This window comes from Spodoptera frugiperda, chromosome 25, assembly GCF_023101765.2.
Source record: "Spodoptera frugiperda isolate SF20-4 chromosome 25, AGI-APGP_CSIRO_Sfru_2.0, whole genome shotgun sequence".
Taxonomy (NCBI): Eukaryota; Metazoa; Arthropoda; class Insecta; order Lepidoptera; family Noctuidae; genus Spodoptera; species Spodoptera frugiperda.
The window spans coordinates 2139953-2167686 of record NC_064236.1 but is presented as its reverse complement, the minus strand read 5'-3'; the positions used below and the strand labels follow the sequence as shown (position 1 = coordinate 2167686).

Below are 27734 nucleotides of genomic sequence, written 5' to 3'. Positions count from 1 at the left end.
AGATACCTTTAATCAGCAGTAGCCACATATAGGTTGTTGATGTGATGTATGTAGTCCAAATTTACACATAAACGTATACTGAAGCTATCCAAACAAAAAAGTATACATAGGTATTATCCTTCTTATATTTTCCACACACCTTCCGCAATCAGCTCTAGATAGTTCCATTCAGTTTATTCTTTCGTTCGTCGGTCTCCGCGATAATAACACCCACGAGGCTCATCACCTGGGTACTTAATGCCTACTTAGGGTATTTTGGCACCTTTTAGGGATTGAAAGCTCTTAGGGGTAGTTTCCCCGGTTTCAAGGGGTTGAAAGCTTTCCAGTGAAGAGGGAGATGGCCAGTATCTACTGTCTCTCGAGTTGTTGGGATTTACTAGTTTTAAGAAGGTAAACGTAGCTTAGTTCGGTGAGAGGAGATGTCGTTTTGTTTTACAGTGAAGTGATGATGATGTAATATATGCTGTATGCTGTCGATACAGAGTTTAGTATATTTTTTTAGTTGTAAATATTTTGGAAATTATAGCGAACAGTGGTTTATTTTGTTTTTTAATGTTTATTATAGTTTTTTTTTACAAATCATACAGTAACACAATGAAACATTTCAAAAGAACTGGTTACTTCCATATAATTGTAGTATGATATGATTTTTATGCAAATCTGTTGAATAACATAAGGTAATTAAGGAATGATGCTGTCTGATCACTTTCAAAACGTGTACCGTATTTTTAATGTATGTATTCTTGTCACACTCGCAAGAAGATACATATTTTCTATTTTTGAAGTAGTTAAAATATTTTTTATCGTAGCGTGACATTTTATAACTTACAACAAACTTCAATAAAAGGACTATCCAACATACAAAAAAAAAACAAATCGATTCAGTAGTTCCCAATATTAGTACACATTTAGTTCAAACAAAAACTAACTCTTTAGCTTTATATATATTACCTAGTACTTACATGTAGATTACTCGTTTGTACGTATATAATATATGAAGCACCTCACTATGTTCTGATTGCGCTTGGCAGCCATGTTGATGACCTTCCGATGCGGTTATTGTAATCCTTTAGGCCTAATACGTCATCGATTGGCAATCATAGTACCTGAAATTAGGTCATGAGGTTAGGAAAGTTATGCTTAGGTCTTATTTATTTGTAGTTGAATGATATTTTACAATGATAGTTAAAAAATATCTATACTTAAGTTTATTACTTGAATATGTAAATGTCAATGTAATTATTATATATATCAGTCCATATCTGTGTCTCTCTTGTGTATTTTTGGGTTTAAAAATGTTTCTGTATATTTTAATCAATGTAATTAATATGTTATTTTTCGTTATCTTTTCAGATGCCTCCTACAAGAGTACTTGGTCTACACATGCCACATCACAGGGTTCACAAGGTAAGTTATTCTACATTAATTTATTTCTGTAAAATTAATAAACTATAAGTACATAGGATTTTGTTGAGGAGGGAATATCATCCAATGACTTCTTTCCCGCCCTGGGTGATGCGAGAGCGAATGTCGGACTCTTACTAACTAAAAACCACACCGTTCCTACTCCTGATTTTGGAGCCGAAGCCCCGGTAAACCCGCTAGGCAATCCGCGGTTCCGGATCGTTCGTGAAGAATTTACAGCTTGTTATACTCCGCCTTGCGCCGTGTTCTTTATAACTGAGGTTCTTCATAACCTCCATGAAGTATTTAATAACTCTCCATGTCGCCCTATTCCCAGTGTTCTATACACCTATGTATAGCATCGTGGAGAAAATTAAGCTTACATTTGACCTATGTACGAATAAGCCAGGTCATGACAATGGACTACTGGACGCTTTATGATTTTCTACCATTTCCTCATTTGACTGGCAAGTCTGAAGGTCGCAGTTTTAAAGGTTCTATTCACCAGGAACTTTGTTCCAAAGTTTTTGTCAGATGTGTACTTGACGTAATGAGTGACGTAAGAGGTGACCTCTTACGTCACTCGTGGGAAGAGTGACGTCATTAAGTCCTTCTGTCTATTATAGGAACTCCTCTATCCTTCACAATTACGTACTGGCATCAAGTTATAAACAATACTCACAGTTTGAGACCAATAACTTGTCTATAGCCCACACATTGCCGCAACTCGCAACTTGTGGAACTAATTAGTCGACAACGGACGTCACATGCCATCAAACTTTTCCATACTACATACAGGCTTTCGCCCGCGGCTTTGCTCACAATACCAATGCCTGTACCTAAGTATATTATTGTGAGTAACGAACACCGTCCTAACTTTTTTAACACTATCATTCGCCAGAACTCGGTCTGTTGAAAATGTGAATAGAGACTAAGTATTTTTTTGTTTATTTTTAGGCTTGATGGTGTAGTCGGTGGCAGAGCTTCTATGGTTTCTTTTTTTGAAAATATCACAGTTATAATTTTATTGTACCCAAACACACACGTGTATTCCGAATTGACTCTATATAACTTGCAGTGGGCTCAACCCTTCTTATAGACTCATCTCGCCGCCTGACCAGAGCCTTTAGCCAAATGGCATTTAGCGCATGTGTACTTGTAGAATAGAAAACTAAATTGTACAGGATTGACATAAATTTTGACACTTGTCAGTGTCATCCCCATACATTGAGTTTTCTACTCTCGATGTCGACCAACGTTAAAGAGACATTTGGCTAGAGGCACAGAACTATATCCAAATTGGTGCACATCGCGTTCCACGCTTCAAAGACGTAGTCCACTAGGGCTGTGGGGCTGATGCCGGGTCGAGGTTGGAGGTCAAGCGTAATGACATACCGCGACACGGTAAAGAGCAGGACTTGGAACCTGGTGGTTGTTTGGTCAGTAAGAGTCTTACCCAGGCTCATTCGATAAAATCCCCCTTAAAAAGGGAAAACGTACTCCATCGTAGGCCGCATCATCACTTACCATCAGGCGAGATAGCGGCCAAACGTCGGCCCATTAAACATAAAAAAACCTAAAAAGAGAAATGTATGTAATTTTTGCATTTGCAAGATATAATTCCCTTCAGCCTATTTACGTCAATGCAAATCTCATACAATGAGTTATCGTCTACTATCGTTCTGTTCTGTGGTTTAGACTACATTTGCTTCAAAACAACTGTTAATATTGCTTAATTAAAATTGATTAGGAAATCACATCAAGGGCATACCTGTACAGCACTGACGGGACCTTAATGACATTACCTGACATGCAATTACAATTAGAACCCCATCGATGGAACTATAGAGTTGTGTATGATTGTGTGTTTTACATTTGACTATCTGACGAAATCGTATCTTTTTTTAAGCCTGTAAATGAGCAGACGAATCACGGGATAACCAAACGCCGGACACCCGAAACATCAGAGGCGTTTAAAATGCGTTGCCGGCCTTTTGAGGGTTAGGTATTGTAAGATTGTTGTGGAATCATGGATTGGGAAGAATGGGAAGGGGGATAATATCGTTTTCAGTAGTCCATTTCTAGTATTTTATTAGTATGATAATGATAATTTACAAACAGAAAATAATAAAACATAACTTTGTCCTATTAATAAGCATGACATGGTTTTTCTTATCAATATGGCTTTGGAGATTCCAGAGCTGCGGACTGCCTAGCGGGTTACCGGAGCGCCGTCTCGAAAAGCAGGAGTAGGAATGAGGTGGTTATTAATCAATAAGAATCTGACACTGCCTCTCGCCTCGCCCAAAGCGGGAGAAGTCATTGGATGATGTTTCGCCGTCAAAAAAGAGCTTTGGAGCTCTTCATATAGAATAGAATATATTTTATTGTATAATCTTCATTTTACTAAAACACGTACAAGACTAGGTATAAGAGAAATTGTCTATCTTCATTTCCGTACCTTCTTGACGATGACCTGATATATTTATATTATTTTGTTTGAAATCAGACCGTATTTTATTCTATCTAAGCAGATTTTACAAATAAAATTTATTACGCGATGGCCAATTGACCACAAAACGTCCATGTGGCTATTTCCGCCATCCTAGCCAGCGAATCTAGCCAATATGACGTATCCGTGTCATTTCACGCGCAAAATCAAAACAAAGGGCCCCTAAAATGTTGCATGCGAGCGCTCAGCGGAGCGAAACCGCGCGTGACTGGCACGTGCCTCAACAATACTGACTTAATTCTTTGATTGACACTTACAATATTTCGATAACTGATGCAATATTTTGATGATTATCACTTTAGCACTCCCGCCGTATTATCGCGTGCACGGTTCGTTCCCGTTGATTGACTTTTCAATGCAAAATTTAATGTATTGTTTACATGTTCAGTGGAAATAGTGTGGCGCCATTTTAACGGCGACGGTTTATTATTGTGTAATCGATTATAAAACACGTCTTTTGATATAATGCTTAATTCTTTGAATGTAAAGTACTTAGTCTGAATTTTGAGCTGAAGTTGAACGCGCAAAATTTATTACAAAAAATTACACAGTTATATAAAAATCAATCATCAAGATGGTCGCTCTTACATTAATTTAAACAGATTGTTTAGTAGTAATTCAGAAATATCTCTCTCGATCTCGTACCTCGTACTACCGAATATAATAACAGCAAAAATAGTTAAATAGTAATTCATATCAACATCAACAGCCTATTAGTGGCCACTGCTGACCAAAGGCCTCTTCTCACTCAGAGAACCACCACGCTTGCTCAATGCGGGTTGGCGATTTCAGACTTATAATAATTAGAAATTATAAGCCCAGATTTATATACGGTACTATTCTTTCCTTCACCGTTTGTCAGTAGTTTCTAAATAATTTTAGAAAGTATACATGACATATAACTTGGAAAAAGTCACATTGGTACACACCGTTGGTAGGTTTCGAATCCGTACCCACATGTATTAGAAGTCTTAAACCTTCACGTCACCACGACATAGTTACCACTACGACATTATACATATACAGTTTACAAAATTCAAAACACCAAACTAAATACCTTCACGCTGCTATAACACCAGGCTCCCCCACCCGTGCCGCTGCAAGCCGCCGTGCCGTGAACAAAATATTTGTTCGCACCCTGCACGCTGTGCTCGCCACAAAAACTTTTCCTATGTAAAATAACAAACAAATATACAACTAACTACGGACAATGTCCTAAAACTACGACCAGCCACTGTGGATAAGTAAACTTATACTAAATTCTAAACTTTTAGGTCCAAGCGTGAGGTTATTGTCAATTCCCCCTTTTAATAGGGAAACTTTTGGTTAGCAATGGATATATTTCGGCTGACGCTGATAACAATTATTAATAACCGGGGCTTCGTCTTGAAAACCTGGACTAGGAACGGGGTGGTTTTTAGTCACTAAGAGTCTGACAGTCCTTCTCGCCTCACCCAAGGCGGGAGAAGTCATGGAAAGATTTTTCCCCCTCATAAAAGCATAGACGTAGAGAGATTTATGTAAGTTACAACTTTGGCATTTTGGCACAAAAAAAATGTGTATGGTTTAATTTTCTAACTCAAACAAATTACAGCCAAATTAATCTAACGATAACCTACACACACACACACACACAATACAATACAAAACAGAATCAATAATACAAAAATATATTCATATTCTGTAACGTTCCCTAATTGTAACATCATCGTTAGCACATTGCCGATTATTTAACTATTACCTCGGTCCCCCTCGGTCTGCAGGGCTGCCCTACGACTAAACTTTAACCCAGCAGTCACTACCTAAATGTTATTAATTAACGCCCTGCCCTGACCCCGGATTTAATCACCAACGCTTTCGATTTGTTTCGCTAACATTTAATTTTTATGGTTCGGTGGAAGTATGTTTTAAAGTGTAGGAACTCAAATAAAATTATGAAAAATATTGTCTTGTATTGTGTACAGAGTTTGACAATGTGTGCGTACTGTGTGGTAACGCTAGAATAGAAGAACTTTGGTCATTACTCTACCCCATAATCTTCTATGAGTACAGATTTAAACAGAAAAAGGGCAGCAGCTCTCTCTGATATCTCGTGGTCTCTGACTGTCCTTTTAGAATTATGGTCTTCAATTCGCGTGGCAAGCGTGATGTCTGTCTTAAGTAAAAGCTTATGTAGTTTTGTAGAGGCATCCGATATGAGCTGACATGGGGTGTTAATAGGCTCACTTTCTTTTTATTTATCTTGATATTTATAACGTAAATAACAAACATAACATTAAAGAATTGAAATGCTTCTGTAATGGTCATGCGTACAAATGTCATGAAGGTAAATAATACCAGATATGCTGCACTGCTGCTACTAGCTTATCATTGTATGTCGAAGAAGATTTATCATAAGCTGTTGGCACGTTGACGTTCGTTGAAAAGATTTGAACTAAATAATTGTGGCTAAGAGACTTTCGGTTCCTTTTCCTATATTCAGTTATGCATTCTAGCTCAGGTGTTGCAAGTGCAGTTGGAATAGTTGTTGTACAGAGGTACACAAATCAATGTAATTTCCTCTTTATCTTCCTCTATCTAATCACTTTTCGTCTAATTGGTAACAATAGGCGGTGGGTTAATATCAACAGTAAATTATACCTCTATCACTTACCGAAATCAACACGAGTAGCCATGTTTTCAAGAACTTTTCATGTATTGTTAGGTATTGAGAACTAAGTAGATAAACTATTACCATCAGTCTACGCTTTAACCATATTTTGCTTTCAACCTTCATCTTTTACTAATTACCTACCAAAATTTGCATTATGGACGTTAGCAGCACCCAATTTTTATCAGCGCGGTACGCATCTATAAAAACGTCCCTTTAGAAAGTGTCCAAGTTTGAAATTCTCATTAGTCTAATCTACATTTTAAAATCAGAATAAAAATCGCAAACGATCCCGTCCTAAGCAGAGAAAATCCGTTCAAAAAACGAACCAATGTTTTAAGTCGGGAGTTTGCACGTCAACGAGAAACGAGGAGCGCCGGCGAAAATTAGCTAAAAGTGGCTTTCGTCACCGTCATCCATACTCGTCGCACTTACCGAACGAACAATGGGTGTGAGTGAGATGGGTGAAGTAGGAAAAACCGCTTCAGGCATCAGAAGGGAAGCGGTAAGCACCCTATTGTTTTGTTCTCCCTGAAGCGCGGATCGTTTGTAGTTATACGGTTGTATGAGAATTGTAATTTAGAACGAAAATTTTGCGTCTATATATTGAGGAACTTTGGCATAAATATATAGCCCGGTCAACGTTGATAAATAGGATTATAATTGGTTTTCTTGTTGGATTTATATATGGAGTTATTACGTCAGGACCATCATCGACTATTATCTACAGAACATACTTCTTATGCAGGTAACTCAGTTTATTAAAATATGACCTCCTTCTTAATTTATCTAGAATAACCGACACGTCATTTTATGTATATAGGAGAATTTCTAGCAAACGTTTTATATTTCTTCATCTTAATGTTAAACATTTATAGTATGACAATGACACAAACTAGATGTTACTATCTGAATAAATACATTATCTGAATACAAAAATCTTCTTCAAAAAATATATTTAAGAGACACCGTCGCATTTGTACACAATTTTCTTGTTTGCTAAATGAATATTATTCAAACTAAAGAAGCCTTCAACTGTACGGTTTTAATGAAGTATTCATCTTATTTCATTAACTTCGCAAATTGAAATGTGCATCGTTCTGGAACCATCTGCAGCAACACCATTTCTTTCATACTTCAATTCATTTTAAATTTTAATGTAACTTATTAAATACACGAACGAGGTAATGTTGGAAAATCTGTCAACTGAATACATTTTATGGGTGCTTTTTCAGAGATGTGCTATGCTACGTTGCTGTGGATGCGTTTGGCTTTTACCAATCATATTCATTGGTTCACATAGGTTGACACTTGTAAAAACGGACTCAGCTAAACTATGTTTTTATATGTAAAGGTGCGTGCTATGCATGTGTACTATGTATGGCTTAGCTACTGTACCGTCTTGCAGAATAGTCAGTAAAGCTAAATCTCCGTTGTTTTGCACGATGTCTATCTGTGTGTGTACCAGTTTTTAAACCATCCTATACTATTTTAAACTTATTTACGGAAAGGGTTTTGCTCGGCGTTTCCTTACGAGGCTGAATAAAAAACGAGGAGATCCGCAAAGGAACAAAAGTAGCCTACATAGCCCAGCGCAAGCTGAAGTGACAATGAGTAGGGCACATAGCGGCGGAAAACCGACGGCCACTGGAGCAAAAAGGCTCTTGAATGTAGACCGCGTACCGACAAGCGCAGTGTAAGACGTCCACCCACAAGGTGGACAGATGACCCGATTAAAGTCACAGGGAGCCGCTGGATGCAGGTCACTTCTATCTGGAAGTCATTGGGGGAGGCCTATATTCAGCAGTGGACGTTTAGTGGCTGATGTAATATAGTGATGCTGACGATTCTATTTCAATCTCTGTATTCCACGTTTTTAATAAACTTTTGTTTGTATGCACTACTCTAATCTCTGTATACTACATTTTTAATAAAAGCTTGTTTGTATGCACTACTCTAATCTCTGTATTCCATGTTTTTAATAAACGCTTGTTTGTATGCTATAAAGCTAACAAAATTCTGTTGTTAATATCCGGTGAAATTCAGTTCGTTTCAAATGAACACATCACAGCCTACACACGGCCACAGTGAAACAGGAAATAGTCTTGGATACATGCAAACAGACAAACATATTAGATTGGTTGGTAGTGCTTAATTGCTGTTTCGTCAGATTATTCCAGTGAGTGCTCAGAGCACCTGCATTGAGCGCTGTAATCTCCCGTATTGTTGTCTAGTCTGTGTTGATATTGACACTACTCGTATTGTTGGTGCCTAATCGAAATCATTTGAGACATTAGTACACCGGGGGAGGTATTGTTTTTAGCGCGTATCGTGTATGAATGTGTGTGTGTGTGTATGAGTGTTATATTCTTTATGACCTTGTTTTTTCTAAACCATTCTACCGATTTAGATATAATAGGGTAGATGGAAAAAAAATAAAAAAAGGGTAGATGACTATTTTTTTAATATCCGTCTACTACTTTTTGTGTAGTGCGCCTTAGAAATAGTTACTCTCGGAAAAACTTATCTATGCTCAATTGTTCTCGGCAGTAAAAACGATCCCTAACCTATGCTAGGCTAAAAGTAATATTTCGTTAAGTTCGAAAATTTACCATAATAGCGAAAAATTAAAAAAAGTGTCCGCAAAGTTGGAATAACATACATTTTAACATTTAAAAATCACTTCAAACTCTTCAAAATTTTTCTCTATTTAATTTATGCAACCCCCAAAACGTTTTCAACTAAATCTCCCGGACTATAATACCAAAATGACAGTACCAGACTCCGTAGACACCCTCTCAAACAAAATAGTTTTGACAAGAGCCTTTGATGTAGTGTAAATAGATATCTGATTTGCGGTCGGGTACTATCGGGCTATTTAAATTGTTTTTAGGTGTAAACTTTGACAAAAGGGAGCTCTGTGTTTGTAATCCGTTGGTGCGAAATTAGGGGACGAAAGTGTCTGATTTAGATTCTATTGGGTTCACTTGTATGGTGAGCCGAGGATTACAGGGTGGTTTTTTATAGAGTTGTCTGGGAAAGAATGTTGATGTGGTTTTTTTTTTGTAGACTAAGCGACGGTTTTCTCACCTTCATATATGTGGCCGATAAAATTAAGTGATTAATAATGCATACATATTACGCTCTTAATTTAAAGTAATCTGATCCATTGCGGCTATCTGACATTGTGAACTAAACCTAAACTATGTATATAACTTTACTTAGATTATGTTTAATTGGCACACATTATTAGTTATCAGATAACCAAAATTGAATTATATAAGGTTTAGTAAATAATTAGCACAAGAGTAAAAATTTTACATACAATATTATTATCACCGCGAAAATGAAAATACTTAAAACGTAAGTATTAAGTATTTTCAAATTACCAACTGGACTTTCCGCCATCGATGCCTTTTGTAAACACATTAACTAAACAAGTCCGTTTTCGGTAACAATGGTACTTAAACATCCATTACTCTCAAATCACATCTTAAAAAAGCTTCACAGCAGAAACAAAACGCCAATCAATACAAAATGAACAACAAAAGAACGACAAATTACCGTTTTTTTTTTTTCAATCTTCGTACCCAGTCGGAGCCATAACGACATTATTGTACAGCAAAACAATGAACCAAACATTCGATGCGATTTTGAACCTTATTAACACAGTAATAGCGTTTATGAGCGTTTATGAACTCAATGACTTGTATCATATTGTGGCATGGATTGAAAGTATATTTGTTTGTTTTAGGGAAAAAATACCCGTATTTTACCAATCGTAATTAACACTATAAATGCTACAGTGGTCAACGGTGACCGACGTTAGCGGAGGATTTGCCTTCAACAGTTTTCTATTTGCAGTCAAAGACTTAAAAGAACACTAACAACTGCTTTTAATCAGAAGAAATCAAAAATACAAAAACTATTATAGTAAATATATCCAACAGGTTATAATTAAACTCTTTTTGTACTAAACGGATTCATAACTAACTCGTCTGTGATCGGACGAAGCGACGCAACGCAACGCGACGATATTTTCAATGACAATGTTAGTCATTTGTTTCTTAGGGGCGAAAAGTGCCCGAGGCGTTTCTGCATCACCAAGTTTTCTATTTTCAACCCTGTTTACTCAAGATAGAGTTGTTTTTATAGTGCAAAGTTTTGAAGTATTAGGTTCTCTTTGATGATAATGATATCAATAGGATTTCACGCATAGTTAGTTAGTGTTAGAGCTATATTGTGGAAAGCTCTTTGATTCTGAGTGTATTTTTGATTCCATGTTTCACGGCATTTGAACACCTCTAGGGGAATGGTTCGGGTTAAAGTTAAACGGGACAAAGACGATTTCGGTGTCTTTGTTTTTGTGTTTTTTTGACAAAATGTTTTTGTTTGACAAAAACAACTCTTATGTCAGGTATGAGGCTCATATTAAAAAAAATAGAACTATTGTAACATGGCTCATAAATTGGGATTAATTACCTGTGACTCCTCTGGTGTTGCGGGTATCCGTGGGCAGCGCTGATTGCTTACCATGTCTGGTGATTTGTCTGCTTGTTTGCCACCTATTCCATAAAAATTAAATAAACCTAAAATTCCAAACCACCGGAGGTCACTGACAGCCGCTGAATGCAGGTTCTTTCAACCAGCCTATCTGGAAGTCATTGAGGGAGAGGCCAAATGTTCAACTGTAGATGTATTTGACTGATATGATATTAATGATGATGACCTAAAAGAATTAAGTTAGAATTCAAGTGTAAGTCATTATGTAAAGTACAGTCTTCTATCCTCTAAAATTTCCATGTCACAATGTTATTTACCGTACTCCATCGAAACGGTTTTACCGACTTTTACCAAATTTTTATACGTATTCAGTAGGTCTGAGAATAGCTACGATCTATTTTCTATAAATATTTTAAAAGGCAAAAAAACGTTTGCCCTGTCAGCTAGTTTTTACATAAAAATTCAGTCGTATCCTATAATAATTTAAGTTTACGTCTATAGTAATACGTAACACTATAGTTTGCCATCAGTTCCAACCTCACATCCATGAAAGTTATCCACCGAAGCGTCCAAACGACTCCGGTCATAATCGGGGGTACATCGATCACTTGTAATATGATCCTTGTCACCATTTGAGGGATTATCGTTTAGCTTCATATCGAAAACAGACAACAAAACTATTGATTTACTATTCTATTTTTACTTATGTATCGAAATTTTTAGACATTTTCATCGTATTGATTAGTTTTTGGTTAATGTAATAATTTTGAGCGCATAACGAACCCGCGCAGTTGCAAAAAGTATTATAGATGTTTTTCTCTTTAATGGTCTCATCGAAGTCAGAGAATACCTTAAGCCAGTTGGTTCCTCTAGTACTGACTAGATAGAGCCTGTTGTAGAGAAGAAAACTAAGTTATATGGGAATGACATACATTTTTGACACTTGTCAGTGTCATCCTCATCCATTGAGTTTTCTACTCTCTTTGTAGACAAATGCTAAAGTGGCATTGGGTTAGAGGCTCTCATAAATATAGATGACTAACTATGTTACCCATAGTGGTTGCAGCACGGTTGCTTCTATAAAATACTGAGATTCAACTGAAGGGGGACTTGAAATCCATACTACACTTTTTAGGTTGTAAAACATAAATTGTATGTATTGTTAATGAATGATATGTTTTGTTGCAGGCTATGGCACCAACTCGTTATCGGCTATGTCGAAGTCGACGCTTGACGCGCACACACATTTACGTCAACCAGGTCAGTAGAAACATTAATATTTTATCTATGGAAATCTACTTTTGGTATAACTAAGTCTGAAGACTGTCTCGTCGGAAGGGATCTCGGGTTCAATTCTAGGGTTGAGCAAAGTACTTACGGGCTTTTTTCGACTTTCGAATAATTTCTCAGTAGTAGCACGGAGTCTGGAATTCTGCCTAGTATGGCATTAGGCTCACCCCCTATTACATGGGACTAATACATTGCACAGCAGCATTACGTGCCGTAATGTGCTCTTCTGCCTACCCCTTCGGGGATAAAAGGCGTGATGTTGTTTTTTTTTTTAATCTGAAGAAATTAATGCAGTATATATTTGGAAAGAGATAACCTAAACCTAGAAAAAACCTAAAATACAACGTTCAAAGCCTCGTCTACCTAACCAAACCAACACGATTGTCTATTTTTAACATCTCGTTACACTTCAAAGCTACATCATCATACTTCTTCTCAAATACTTGCTATATTTTGAAAAATCAAACCCAATATTGAAGTTAAACGAACTATACCGTTTTCGACCGAACGCCTCTGAGTAGAAGCGTCAATGTTTGTATAGAACGGTCAGTTACCTAAGGTACATACGAGCTTTCAGTGAGCAAACGCCATCTTGTCCCATTCACGATTCTCCATTTGCGAAATTCGGGTTTATTCGGATTAAATATGTGCTATAAATACGTTAATAGAGATTGGTTTAGTTAGTTTGATTTGTGATTTAATAGTGATGTTTGACCTTAAGGAAATTCTATTATAGTAACAAGAACGATATTTTTGTTAAACATTTGTGAGACAATCTTTTAAAACTAAAGCTGTTCACTGTACAATATGTACCCTCGAATCATTAAGATCGAGGGTTTATCATTCAGAATCTACCCACGATATTTGTTGCTTGATGATACTTCAGCAATAAAGAATTTGAATTTAAATTTGCTTCAGTATACTGTAACAAAGTATTACTATGGTTAGATTAATAAAAAACAATTTAAAATCAAGTAACCATGGACAAGCATTGTCTTAACGAAACATAAAACTAATCTCAATATGAAAGCGTTAACGCTATTACGGACAAAGTAATAACTGTTCAACAAAAAATAGGCACACTACCATTATTCCCACATAATAATAAAGAAGGAATGGAAAAGAAAAGTCTGAGAGCAAAGTTTGTTCAAACCACAATATTGGTGGATCAAGCGAACACCGTAACACGACCCTAGACCGGTAAGCACGCGCCAACAGCAAACATTGGTCCCAATGTTTTCTAATGAAATCGAGAAGTGACACGCCCGTGTGCTGTCACTCATTTTGGCCTGCCCGGACTAATGTTTGCCGTTCCTTACCTTATAGAACATTCCCACGGGTAATTTAATGAACTTTCGTAGTTATATTTTGTTGTTAAATTATAGTTATCAGCGATTTAATACTGAAGTCAAACTAGTTGCAAATATCTTAACAAAAAACGGAACAAACAACAAAAAGTAACAAAAACTAAACAAAGAAGAATTCGTAACTCGACACTAATCGTCAACTACGTTCAGAATTTGAACCGCTTCAGTTCAAATATGGCGCTGATATATCTATACATATAATAAAATCGTAGAAAAGTGCTGTCTGTACATTGAAAATAAAAATAAAAAAAATAGCAGGGGTTATTGTTATGTCGATGTCGAACCCAAAAATGTAATTAACTTTTTTTTTGTCTGTTTGTCTGTTTGTCTGTTTGTCTGTTTGTCTGTTCGTCTGTGCGCGCTAATCTCAGAAACGGCTGATCCGAGTTGGATGTGGTTTTCACGAATATATTGTGGGATGCTTAAATTTACATTTAGTGTTTGTTTCATGTCAATCGGTTCATAAATAAAAAAGTTATGTCAAATTAAAGAATCACGTCGAACATTCTATGCTTATACCATTAATCTCCGCAACTATTTGACGGATTTGGTTGAAATTTGGTACAGATATACTTTAGAACCTTAGAAAGAACATAGATATATTTTTATTTCAAAAATCAAAAAATAAAAATAAGAAATAAATTATTTATAAATAATTCTATGTCGATCGTTACACGACTTCGGTTCATGTTATTGTTTTAATTTATCGAAAAAAGTAAATAAATAGTAAAAAGGTATGAAAAAAATAATATCAATATAATAAAACATTTAGTACAAAGAAAATGCTCTAACGGAGTATAGATAATTCTATGTCGATCGTTACACGACTTCGGTTCATGTTATTGTTTTAATTCATCGAAAAAAGTAAATAAATAGTAAAAAGGTATGAAAAAAATAATATCAATATAATTAAACTTTTAGTACAAAGAAAATGCCCGAACGGAGTATAAATAAATAATCCAAGTTGTCTTTCGATTTCGGATCGAAATAGATCGCGCTATGGTTTCGTTACATTCATTTGGTTGGGTATCGGCCGAGCGCTTCGGTACTATCGTAGAAAAAGTGTATTATCAGTCGTATGATTATTTGTCTGTAGTGGTCCTGCTGTTTCGTATATTCTAAATTGGTTTCGTTGTATTTGTCAATTAATAAGTTGATTTGTTGGGTTTTCCTGGTTTTTTGGTTAAACTATTTAACGTAGGTTTAGTTTGATATCGATTATTAGTAGTTACTGTAGTTAGTTTTTTTAATAAAATTGTAAGTCTAATTTTTTTTAATTAGATTAGATTTAAGTCGTTTCTTTTAAATTATTTAGTTTAAGCTTGGTTATTATAGCATAGAGGATAGGTTGTAATGTAGTTTCTTTTTTAATTGTTATAAATTCGTAATTCGTAGCTTTCTTTAGTTTTAAGTTAGTTTAAGTCCGTTTTTAAACTATTTTTTCAATGCCCTAAGTGAGTATACATCTATTAAATTCAAACGCAGAGCTCATTATGTTGATTTTTGAAGAGTTCCCTGGAATATCTTCCACATCTCATTTTTGAAGAGATCCCGCGAGATCGGGAACTATGTGGTTAAAACCAAAAATTTGCCGGAAGTCACTATTCCATGCGAACGAAGTCGCGGGCAAAAGCTAGTCCAAAATATTTTCGTAAAGCAGCCAAAGCACTTAGGAATTTCTTGTCTAACGGTTCCCAGCCACTTTCCTACATTCTTATGATCGGAACAACTGTACCAACTGCTTCTAAACATGCGACTCCTTATCGTGCTCGTATTTTTCTTTCATTAATATGCAAGGTACGTGTTTTGAAATGATTCAAGGTGTAATAAAAGTAGGTGTTTGGAAATTAGGGCAGATGTTATACGTATTTGGGTTAGTAATTCCACTACATTATGGGTTGCACGTTGCGTCATTTGACGAATGCATGCATCCTTCACAAATAATAAGCGGCTTACAAACTAGTTTCCGTATTCCATGCTTACCAATGACATATACTTGTATCTTGTTCAGAAACAATGAAAACTGTCTACGAAGAGGCAACGTTAAATCCGCCGATCATTCTTATCGAATCCACATTCAATTCTATCAAATAACACAATGTGAACAGTAGGTCTACGATTTGAAGCAAAGAAGTTAATCATGTGCATTTAATTTCTCTCGTAACCTAAGCTTTATAAACTAAAAAAGCTTTAGTTTATGCCCCGTCCTTTAGGACAAAACAAAGCAATGAATATTGACACTAACCTCACCACTGAACTAACATTATATCTTTACAATAAAATCACTGGCCCTGGCTAAAATAACATGTTTACCAACCGTTTGATCGGTCGCACCCAGTGCCACGCAAACAGGGGTAAGTAAAAATGGCAAAGAAATCAAAACGTTGTTTCCACAGTCGTGCGTGTGGTGACGATCGACATTGTCTTTATGTCGATTGAAGTGAGGGGCCCATCTCATGCGTAACTTATCGCCTTTGAAGCTATTCAACTGAATTTGGCTATGTGTAAGTTTTTTGTAGATATGTGAAGCTACTGATATAACGTAAATAAGCTAGAACCTTTTGATTTTGAAAAGGGTATTGTAGTGAGTCAATGGTAAATCACAATTATGTTTGTTTATCTTTTCAAAACATTTGAACATTCATCTTCCTCTCTAATTTACCAAAATTCTTATTCACAAAAAGTCATACTAGCATAAACATACCAGCCTCTTCTCCGTAGGATAAAAAGTATCCAAAAAAGTATTAATCCAAATCAGCTCATACCCTGTCTGTATCCGGAGCTGCGGACTACCCCGGAGCTGCGGACTACCTAGCGGGTTTACCGGGGCTCCGGCTCGAAAAGCAGGAGAAGGAACGGGGTGGTTTTTAGTCAGTAAGAGTCTAATTACTCCCTCTCGCCTCGCCCAAGGCGGGAGAAGTCATAGGATGATTTTCCCCCCTCAAAAAAAAACCCTGTCTGCTCTCCAAATTTTATTAAAATCCGTTCAGTAGTTTTAACTTGATTAACGAAACATCAAAACAAATAAACTTTCATTTTGATAATAAATATTATAGTGTGATTTACCTTTGATTCTGGTTTTTACTCTAACAATACCGAACACGTTTCAAAATAAGTATAATACAAAAGAAAAATAGAATTGTTGCAGCAAGTCTTATAGTGGTGATTCAGATTCAATTGTTGCATTGTGCGGATTGAACGCAGTCTGAATTGAGTCATTATATTCTATACAACGATAGTGCCGGGTACCGGACCTAATAAAACGTGTATTTAAGGAATCTAAAAATTTCTTATTTACTATAAAAGAGCTTTGTAATAAAATATAAACAAAATAATTAGCGATAGTATTTATGTCTACTTTAGTTTTGATATTGTCTTCTCAAATATTGGATTGGATTTCTTTATATTACACTAGCTGACCCAGCAACATTACCTCAAACATTATTTTCTCACTTTTTAGACTTGCCCTGAAATTTCACAAATAATTTGAGTTTTAGCGAGTTTTAGCGAGACTAACGAACAGCAATTGAGTTTTTATATATATTATTACATTATAAATTGTAGAGAAGACGATACAAAATTTAAATCCATAATAAACCAAAGAAAAATAAAAGAAATCAGAATAAAACGTCGACAACCAGCAACTTTCTACACCTTTCGAAGATAGAAGAAACAAAAAGAAGCGAAGACAATAGCCCAAAAACGTCTGAAATAAAATCTCGCGATTGATCTCACAAAACAATTACCAACCAATAATCATACGTCTTAGCAAATAGGAACGTCAAAATAAATCTGTCGGGGTGCGCATTTATTGAATCTCGGAATGGGGGGTACAAAATCGCAATCAAACGGCTAATGCTACACACAGGGGCCGTGCACTAACGACCCACTGGGGGACTAGTAATGTACTCAAATCGATTAATTATCCTTTTATTATTATTTTATGGGCCTTTCGTTACTTCTTAACTGCTATCTTAGTTCTTTATTTCTTGGTGATGTGATATGCTTTATAGGTGTCTAGATGTTTAGTTGTCTAGTATGGATTTAAAGTTACTCTGGTAATGTGACTCAAGTATCTGTTGCTATTCTGTTGTTATTCAAGTATATTTTTGCGTAGCTCTCAGATAAAGACGCTGATACAACCGCTAATAATAGCTCTCAAATAATTAGTAATAAAAAAAAATAGATACTTACATAAATCAGCAATATTAAGCTTGTATACAACTGTAATATAACTATGACTATCCAGTCTATTAAAATCATAACGAATATCGAAAAACTGCCTTAAAATGACCAGCTTTTATTGATCGTCGGATGTCTATGCTGGCGTCATAATTGGAATACAAATTCGCTCTTTGACGCCACGGCCGCACGTCGGGCAGTGATTTGGCCCTTTGTGCCGCACGCATTAACTCCTTCAGGCCTCGAGCTACACCCCACACTTTATCATTCTATAATCGAAAAACAACTTTAACTTAAAGCACCAAGGCACAAAATGCTCAAACACAACCCAATTTTACCGATTTACGATTTTCTGCTAAGGCAGTAAGAACTATTTCTCTTTTGTCATATGACGCACATCATTGGCTCTCAAAGCTTCCTGTGGAAGGATATGGTACCTTATAACTTGTAAATAGAGTTTGATTTAGCTTATGCAAGTATGAATACTGCTAGAGATTAGTGGTAATGGCGCGTAATTACAGTAGAAAAGACTAACACCGTAAGGTTCATTTGGTGAGCACCAATCAGTTGTAATGTGAAGGGGTTTCGGTTTGAGTGCCGTTCTGGGCACCAACTGATTCACTTAACAGCAAACACTTTAGGGCACTTGTTCCGACCACTTATTAGTTTTTTCAACCAGACCTGGGTATTGGCAAATGAGTTCCACAAATAAAATCAAGATGTTGTTGAAGAAACTTCGTATTTTTGTTTTCCATTCTCCCAGACTTGATACTTTCAGTGTATATGTTAATCATGCTAAACATTTTAAAGATCTACTTGCTATTATAGTAATTGAAATGACGGGACACGAATAATCTTCTGGTTAGACTATTATGACAAATCTTCTTACGAAATCGGTAGAAAGCAGAGGTTCCACGAAACCTAGATAACCCCCTAAGTGACGAAGGAGCCTCAACAAATATTCTACATCTCTGTCAAGAATTTTCTCGGCATTGGCACAATAAATTTTATATGGAGTTCGCCATGTTTGCTAAGAATGTATTGTTGACAGAGCGTCGAGGGGGAAGCGACAGACCGTCCCGGTAAACAGCAGGGGGCATATTGTCCACTGGCGAAAATAAAAACCAGAAATATGTTCGCCTTAGTTTATCATTTAGAAGATAATAAAGATGGGATAAATGTCTTTGTAGAGGCTGATCGTTTTGGACATGGTTCTGGATGGAAAGCAAAAGAAAATCAGATATAGAGTAAAGAAACGAATACTAGTATTTTGGGTTTGTAACACGTACAAGTTATATCTCGCTTATAAAAGAATTACAAATAATTTTACATACACATGACACACTTTGCCGATCACACAAAGAGTTGTTGCGTGCGGGAGTCGAACCTGCTACCCGCGGCAACTCAGCCACCGCACCAACCGTGCAGTCGAGTATAATCTACATCAGAATCTATTAGAAATATAAGATCATCATAATACAGTAGTAGGTATTTACCTATAGAAACAGTAGTTTCTGACAAGAATAAACGTATTTTGTCAAAAAAAAAACAAATGAATCTTAGTTCAATCTTTTTTTGGAACTCATCATAGGGAAATCCAAAAGACGTCAATATTAAATTATGGAATAATCAAGTATTTGAAATCACCTGCAGAAACGAAGTTTGTGTATTTGGAACGGGCGAAATAGAATTGTGAAGATAACGGTTTCCAATTGGGATGAAAATTGATGGATGTGCACCCCACAGCTACTTCTATCTTCACTTATTGGTACATTGATTGTTTTTGTGTATTCTCATTTCTGATCTGTAAAGGTATCTTGAGATTAAGTTCTCTGGAATGAATTGAATGTACTTTTGAAAAAGTAATTGACGTGTTTTTTTGTATTTAGATTGTATTAACAGGCCCTTTTTTATATCAGTCATCTTTTTCTTGTCATTATGACTTCAAGTTGTGTAAAATATGTTTTATTGGTATACAAATAAAGATTATTTTGACCTTACTGGTCGGTTTTGATGATTCTGATCATCGTTTTTAGGTAACGTAATTTTAATAATGAGTAAATTAACACTCACTTATTCACTTACCAACGATATTTCCATTCTATAAATATAATCATTTCACTCACTCATCTAAAAGCGAATCAAAACGGGCGTAACGTCGAACGAATAAAAATTGGTAAGCATTTTGAAGGGGTAGCGATTATTAACTTGTGTCGAGATATAAATTGTGATTCAGAAATTATGGGGCGTTTTAGAGTTCATAATAAAATGATTTAATTTTAATACGGCTATGATTTGTTTTTTATTTGCTAACAAATAATATTGTTGGGAGGTACAAAACTTTGAAAATTAGTTTGATGGGAGAATTATAACTTGATTACGTAAAGACTGATGATCATTAATAATAATGTTCCAAATTATCTTTTCTATACAGCTTAAAAGCCTATACCACTCACAGTCTGCGAAGCTACCGAGACAAGTAGTTAGTAGACAGTTTAGCAGATCCAGTGCATCGACATTTCGCACTAACCTCGCTGCTTTTTATCCCATTGTAGGAAGGGTCTTGTTTTAATAATGAATTCGAATCTTAGAAGGTCTACGCTGTCTTTATTTAAAGCTGCATTAGTAATGTTAGGCATTGCCTCCTCGAACTGGAACTCTTCCAGAAGTGTCTAAGGATGGTTACACCCTGTCCCATAAGACAAGGTATAGACTACTATGTCTTAACGCTAAGGTTCGATACTGCGTAAAGCTGACGCCCACGAAATCTTATACAAAAGGTTTCTGCTTATCATTCTCATCGTGCTTACTGGCTATCGTCGTCGCTTTGTTACGTAATATTAAATTAAGTATTCCATCGATACAACTGTATAATATGCCAACAACTATAAATCCTACGCAAATTACAACTTTAACTCCCAAAATCAAAAACACGTACCTACTTACAGCACTTCTAACAATAACCATTGAGCTCATCCATGCGCATCACTTTGGGCTTCGGTTCGCAACGCTTCGGAACGCAACGAAACGCTTGAAACCGTTCCCCGATCATTTATCATAATCATCTCGATTGGATCGCGCCTCGCCCCTGCGAGCGGCTATTTACCCACCCTCGATTTAACTATTATTGTGAACATTTTTTTATGCTCAACTTGCCTTTTGACAGCAACAGTGAGTTGCAACATTCGACGTCTTTCATCTTCGTTAATAGTGCTTTGACAGACTTTAATAGGCTCTTCTTCCGCTGCATTCATATTGCAAATCACCTTGTATTTAGGCTCACTTTTATTTACTCGTGTCATTTTATGTATCGTGAGCGTGTTAGATAATGTTATTTAGGGAAAATGATCGCAATACAATAAACTAGACTTCTTATTAGTATTAGGTACTTAGTTAGTATTTAAATGAAATATGTGTTGACAAATTACCGCAGATGCCCTTGTTCACATTTCATTATTAACGGCTAAGAACTGGGGATATCTATTTTGTTTATCTGGTCTTTCAAGCATCAATCTATTGGTGGGTGAGAATGATTCACAAGGTGGATTATGGCCACGGACGGCCTATTAGAGATCGCTGGATACAAGTTGCTTCCGACTACTAAAGCCAGTAAGGGAATCCTAAGTTCAGCATTAGACGTTTTGTGCTTAGCATGATAATAATGATGAACAGACTCATGAATGGTTTCAGTCATATCCATTTAATCTTTGTGAATGATTATTATTTTATGATAAATATTAGGTACTTAGTCTAACATATTTAAATGCATAGTGACACGTTGGAAAAAAATTAAAACTTGTGTTGTGCCTGGGATTGCAAGGCTACGTTTTTCATGACGGATGGATTTTTTTGGGGAAAGGGCTAATAAATATGGGACTTACCTAAAATGACTATGAATACCTCTATGGAGACATGGTGTCATCTAAATATACCAACTCCTTAGTCCCTACGCCAGGCTGCCTGGCTGTGTAGGGATTACACCAAATCCAAATGTTCTACAGATTGTTATTCCGCCCGACGGCGACGGCTCCTTTTGTTCTTATGTGTTTCAATAGTTAATTTTATTTTAGTAGATTCGTATGTTGTCTACAGTTTATCTGTGTGTAAGAGTGGGAGTAAAATGTCATTTCTACGTATAAAACGTATCTAAAAGTGACGTTACGTGATATTTCAAATCAATATACCGTTGAAAATATTTGTAAGAGAATATAAAACTCATGTCTAATATTTTAAAATAATCTACAAGACGGACATTAAAATATAAATTAGTCCCCTAACCTATTATTAGTAAGGACAAGGTTTAACAGCTCAAAATAGTTTGCGATGCATTATAATAATTTTATAACAGCTCTATGAAGTTGTCAAACCAAACAATTATTGTTAGTTTAATGCAACTACAAGCTTTTAACATGGAACGAAATTATTTTCAGTGCATTATGCAAATCGTTCGGTTAAAAAAAAACGTAATGTACAGGAAATGTTAGTACAGTTTAAAATGTTTTACTTTACTCCTACCTTTATTTAGTAACACGACTACTTGTGTAAATAAAAAAGCATTGTTATGTTATGTCACGTAAACTGACTACTTATTGTTTAAACACATTTTAATATAACATAATTAGTTGAACTAATTGATGTTGTAAGAGATATTGCTTATTCAGGTTTTAACTGGGATTTGCCGATTTTTAATAACTTTTAAGACTGGATTTCCCTTCTCAGTCAATCATCATTGAATCATGATACATACATACATAGTATCTCTATGGAACGCCAATTGTTACAAATCTTCCATACCTCATTCGCTTCATCAACAGTCATCAGTCTTTTCATGCGTGCATGACTGACAGAGAGTGAGATAAAAGAGAGTGCACCTATTTTGCGTACACACTTGTGCACTATAACATCTCCTGTGAAGTAGACTAGTCTAGTTAGACAGACTGGCTACCAAGATCGAAATTTATAAGGAGTTTTATTATTGTTTTAATATCTTAAATTTTATTTAACTTTGGACTTCCGAATGTGACATATAAATGTATTTTTATGTGCACATGTAACAATGTACTAAAGTGTGTCACTATAATCTACACATTATTATTGAATGAAAAACCACAGACTTGTCTCTAAAACAAAAGCCACAGCCATATTAGTGGAAAACAATAGCTCAGAAATGCGTCTCCATTATTAATTGCGTTTTAAATAGTTCGTCGAGGGTCGATTCGTTACGTCGAGGTTGCTTTATAGTCGGTCCAGATCGAGTGTCATTACTATCGCCACTTCATTAAAGCATTAACAAAAGGCGAAAACTGTCGTTAGGGGGCGCCATTGTTTCAATTTGAATGTGCCATTCGAATTATTACTATAATTTGCATAGTCGACGCTCGTATATATGAAATTATGAGGGCGATTTTTTATGGTCGATTCTGAACTGAGGGCGATATAGTGCAAGGAGAATGGAAGCGTATTGACTTTGGTTTAGGTTTTGATTTGAATGGATGGTTGTTATGGTAGACGTGTTGTGTGTTAAAAATAAAAGTTTTATTAGATATTAATCAGTAGATCTCTGAAGTTTTAGTCAAGTTTAGTATACATACATGGAACATTATTCATGCAACGCTTCATAAGCACAAGGCGCTAATTGTATTAGACCTCGAGAACGACTGGCCAGATTTTGATGATTTTTGCTTTGTTGGGTCTATTTATTTAAATCAGTTAAACAGAATAAAAAAGAAAATCATCTAAATATTATGTATCTATAAATCATCTATACTTTATATATCTACAAATCATCTATACGTTATTTTTCTTCATGCATTAATAAAGTCTGGTGATACATTCACTTTATCTGAGTTGGGAAAAGTATTAAATTGGTTGGGTTTTAATAAATCTTTAAGAGTAATAACTTAAGTATTTAACCACCAATCCATGCTTTGTACTACATAATAATATTCGTAATCCTCTAACAAGCAAACTACAACAATAACGTAAAATATAACAAAGATATATCACGAAATTATTCAAAGCGTGTAAGGCCACCGACACACTGTCGACGCCGACGTCTACTCGACGCGGACGGCCGACTATCTATGCAAATTGAGATAGTTGCACACTCCACTCATTATGCCTACTTGTAATGCAATCTATGCAATGTATCTGGGTTTTTTCGGTCGGCATTGTTGGCGCCTAAGTTGTCAGGGCAACGGTTATCTTTTACGATGCTTGGTGATCTACATCGAGCCGCGATTGTGACTATCGTTGTCGTGACTTGTCTGAATTGCTGAGATTGTTGTCCCTTGGACGACGCGATGGCGTGTAGATAACCGCACTTATTTTGCGTTATAATTCGAATTAAGTTTGGCTGTATAAGGATTAGGTGTCACCTTCAGTGGTGGGGGTGAAGTTGCCGTCGCTTCGTGACAAATATTATAGTCATTTAGCCTAAGGGATCAATACCGAAAGAAACTCGTGATCATCATGGTCAGTTACCGGGTCTTATCGATTATGATCTACCCTTTAATACCTAGGGCAACAGGGATATACCATAACAGAAAAAACTCCGTTCAGGGAAAATGTGTAGGTACCTGTGCCTATCTTTTCACGAGTTAGCTTATGTTCACATGGGAAGCGTTATGACAACGCGCGCTTACGCGCTTAGATGTTCGGATATTAATGCGACGAAACGCGCGTTATTATGTAAATTCTCTGAATAAAATGCACGTGCCCATGTAAAAGGCTGGGGTTAATTGTAGGCATATATCCTGTTTGGTAGACCGATGTCATTTGACGCATTTTTATGGCCTAATTATTTTATTACAATGATTAATTTTGATTGTTACAGATCCATATCAAATGTTTGGACCTACAAGCAGTCGGCTAGCAAACTCAGGTGAGGCTTAAATTATGAGGGAGAACGTTTAGAACAACTTGATGTTTTTACTCTCGATACCATCAGAATTACAGGCGCCTATTGGTAAAACGGTGTACGGTCTCTGGAGGTGTCCGGAGCTGCGGACTACCTAGCGGGTTTACCGGGGCTCGGGCTCGAAAAGCAGGAGTAGGAACGGGGTGGTTTTTAGTCAGTAAGAGTCTGACAGTCCTTCTCGCCTCGAACAAGGCGAGAGAAGTCATTGGATGATTTACCGCCTTTAAAAAACCGGTCTCTTTATGAACATGACCAGAGGTATCACGAGTGTGTCGTGGTCTGTCTCCGTCGAAATTATTTTATTAACTGACTTCTCAAAAAGGAGGAGGTTCTCAATTCGGCCGGTATGTTTTTTTATACCATCATTTGAAGTGAGGAAGCCTCCCCGAAAATAATGTCATGTACACAGAAAACGTAGCAGTGTCTTCAGGGGGTCCCTTAGGATACTAGAACAAGCGTACTAGGTACATTCATGTAATATATGTGATATTTTATTACATTTTAATAAGTTTTACATTACAGTAGTAAACAATAAAATGACCAATCAAAACACTATTATAAAAATCTGATTGATACTATATTAGTAGCAAATTAACTTTGATTTCAGTGGTTAAAGGGGTCAGGTGACCTGTGAGAAAATGGGGTGACCAATACTCGCAAGAAAATCACGCGAGATCTCGATAACGGGCCCCCAATACTTTGGTAGGGGTCAAAGAGTCATTAACTGTTACTTATTACCGTCGGTTACCATAGGGGTTAGGTAAACTTAAGTAAAAATAAAACTATATTTATTAGCATAAAAAGGTTTGTAGGTATCATAAATATTCGATGTCTAAAAATCATCATCATCAGCAGAATAACCAGTGGCTCCCTACCCCTCCCCTCCTTCACCCCTCATTGCTGGATTGTTGACCTATACATAAAAGTGTTCACGTTCATGCAGCCGGGTTTGATACTGCAGTTTAACAAGTTTAATATTATGATTTTATTGTAACTTTCGTGAGACATACTAAATTAATTATTATGTTATCGGCTTACTCACGTATAGTTTTGACAAGGAACTCGACTAGTTTCAAGCAGTGCGACAATCGCCGCGTCGTGTGTCGCGTAATGCTGCTCATGAATATGAGCCTCTAGCATGGCTTGAAACTAGTCGAGCTCCTCGTCAAAACATTACATGAGTAAGCCGATAACATAATAATTAAGTTTAATATTATCAGAGGTCTCAGTTAAATGCGTAGTCCTAATGACACGACCTCACTTGAATGTAGTTGCAGTTTTGGTAATCATTGTGATCTTCTCCCGTACAGAGTACAACGTCGTTTACAAAAACTGTCATTCCTAAGTATCATATATAGTTCAAGTGTGAGAGAGCCTTACTTCGGCCAGCTCAACCGGAGTGATACGGCCTCACAGACAACCGACCTGAGACAACGTTTGCGATGTGTTTCGTTATGTGGGTGAGGGTATAGGAGGCCCCATTGCCTTCCTTATCTTCCCAATCCCGACTGCCCAACAACCCTTAAATTCCTAACCCCCAAAAGGCCGGCAACGCACTTATAATACCTCTGCAGTTTCGAGTGTCCATAGGCGACAGCGATTGCTTACATCAGGTGATCCGTCATAATCATAATCATCACACTAGCCAAAAAATATCTACTGCTATACAGGCCTATATAGGCCTCCCTTAACGACTTTAAAATGGTCTTATTACGAGCAAATTCCATCCAGTGGCTCCCAAACAAAAATACTTCAAAAAGTCCCTATGCTAGTGTGTCAACTCAATGTATTTTCCATACCGTACAAGTCTTCAGAGTTGTGAATGTGACACGCAAAGCGATTGACAACGCCGTGAAGCGTGGCAACACTGGCAACGTCACGATATACACGACATTAGCATGCTCGTGTTCATACCATTCATGGGAATCATTAATGTGACGAATTGCCGATGCCTTTAAAGTTAAAATACGATTCGGAGTTGCAGACTAGCGAGTTTACCGGGGCTCTGGCTCAAAAAGCAGGAGTAGAAACGGGGTGCTTTTTAGTCAGTAAGAGTCTGACACTCCTCTTGTCTCACCCAAGGCGAGAGAAGTCATTGGATGATTTTTCCCCCTTAAAGAAGTCTTCATTAAAACATAAAAAAAGTTTCTTATACATTGCTACACTCTTGAATGGGTTCCTATATCACGGGTGCGTTTACAAACATATCATTGCACATTCAGGTTAATCACTGCACATCACACCCAGGTCCTGAACAAAAGTATGATTACCAATATTATAGGCAACTTTTTCGGCCTCTTTTTGGCTTTTCTCCTCATGGTGGACATCATTATCCTCATCTCATAGTATCAGCCACTACAATATTGAACGCCCTCTTCTCCAAAGACCTTTAAATCGACCTTTTAATACGGTAGTTTCCTACTATATAGTCAAAAAATGTCTAAAAGTTACTTTTCTATGAATTTTGTAGGAAATCGCAACTTATGACGTCATATTTTTTTTGCGTCAAATAGCATACTTACTTCTAAAATTAGCTAGAAAAATTTAATAAATAAGTATATTGTCAAATTTATGAATGAAAGTACGATTATTTTGAGATATTTTATTATATTGTCATAATAATTTATTTATGAGCTAAGAAACTACCCAATTATTGAACTAAAATAAAGAAAAATTCTCACAAAAATTACCATCGATTATCTCCACGATTAACCCTCCACGAGTTGAAATATGAAATGCGTGACCCATAACTTGCAACACTTAGATATATGTAAATCACACGTTATTATGGCAATATCGAAAGGGAAATTATTTATGTAGGGTAACCCTACATGTTAGATATCAATGTTAAGTAGAATTAAATCGTTGGGGGGTTAGGGTGGTTTTTTCTCATGGTTTATAATTTCC

At 36.3% G+C, this 27734-nt stretch overlaps 1 protein-coding gene across 3 annotated transcripts in view; it reads left to right on the top strand.

Annotated features, from left to right (window-relative positions):
• LOC118263264 (DNA-binding protein D-ETS-3) overlaps nucleotides 1-27734 on the top strand; it is a 79948-nt gene that overhangs the window by 44240 nt on the left and 7974 nt on the right. For all 3 annotated transcript variants that reach the window (XM_035575143.2, XM_035575153.2, XM_035575135.2), the window contains 3 exons: nucleotides 1354-1407; nucleotides 12258-12329; nucleotides 24744-24791. In XM_035575143.2, the coding sequence (XP_035431036.2) occupies nucleotides 1354-1407; nucleotides 12258-12329; nucleotides 24744-24791 (174 nt within the window). The remainder of the gene's footprint in view (nucleotides 1-1353; nucleotides 1408-12257; nucleotides 12330-24743; nucleotides 24792-27734) is intronic.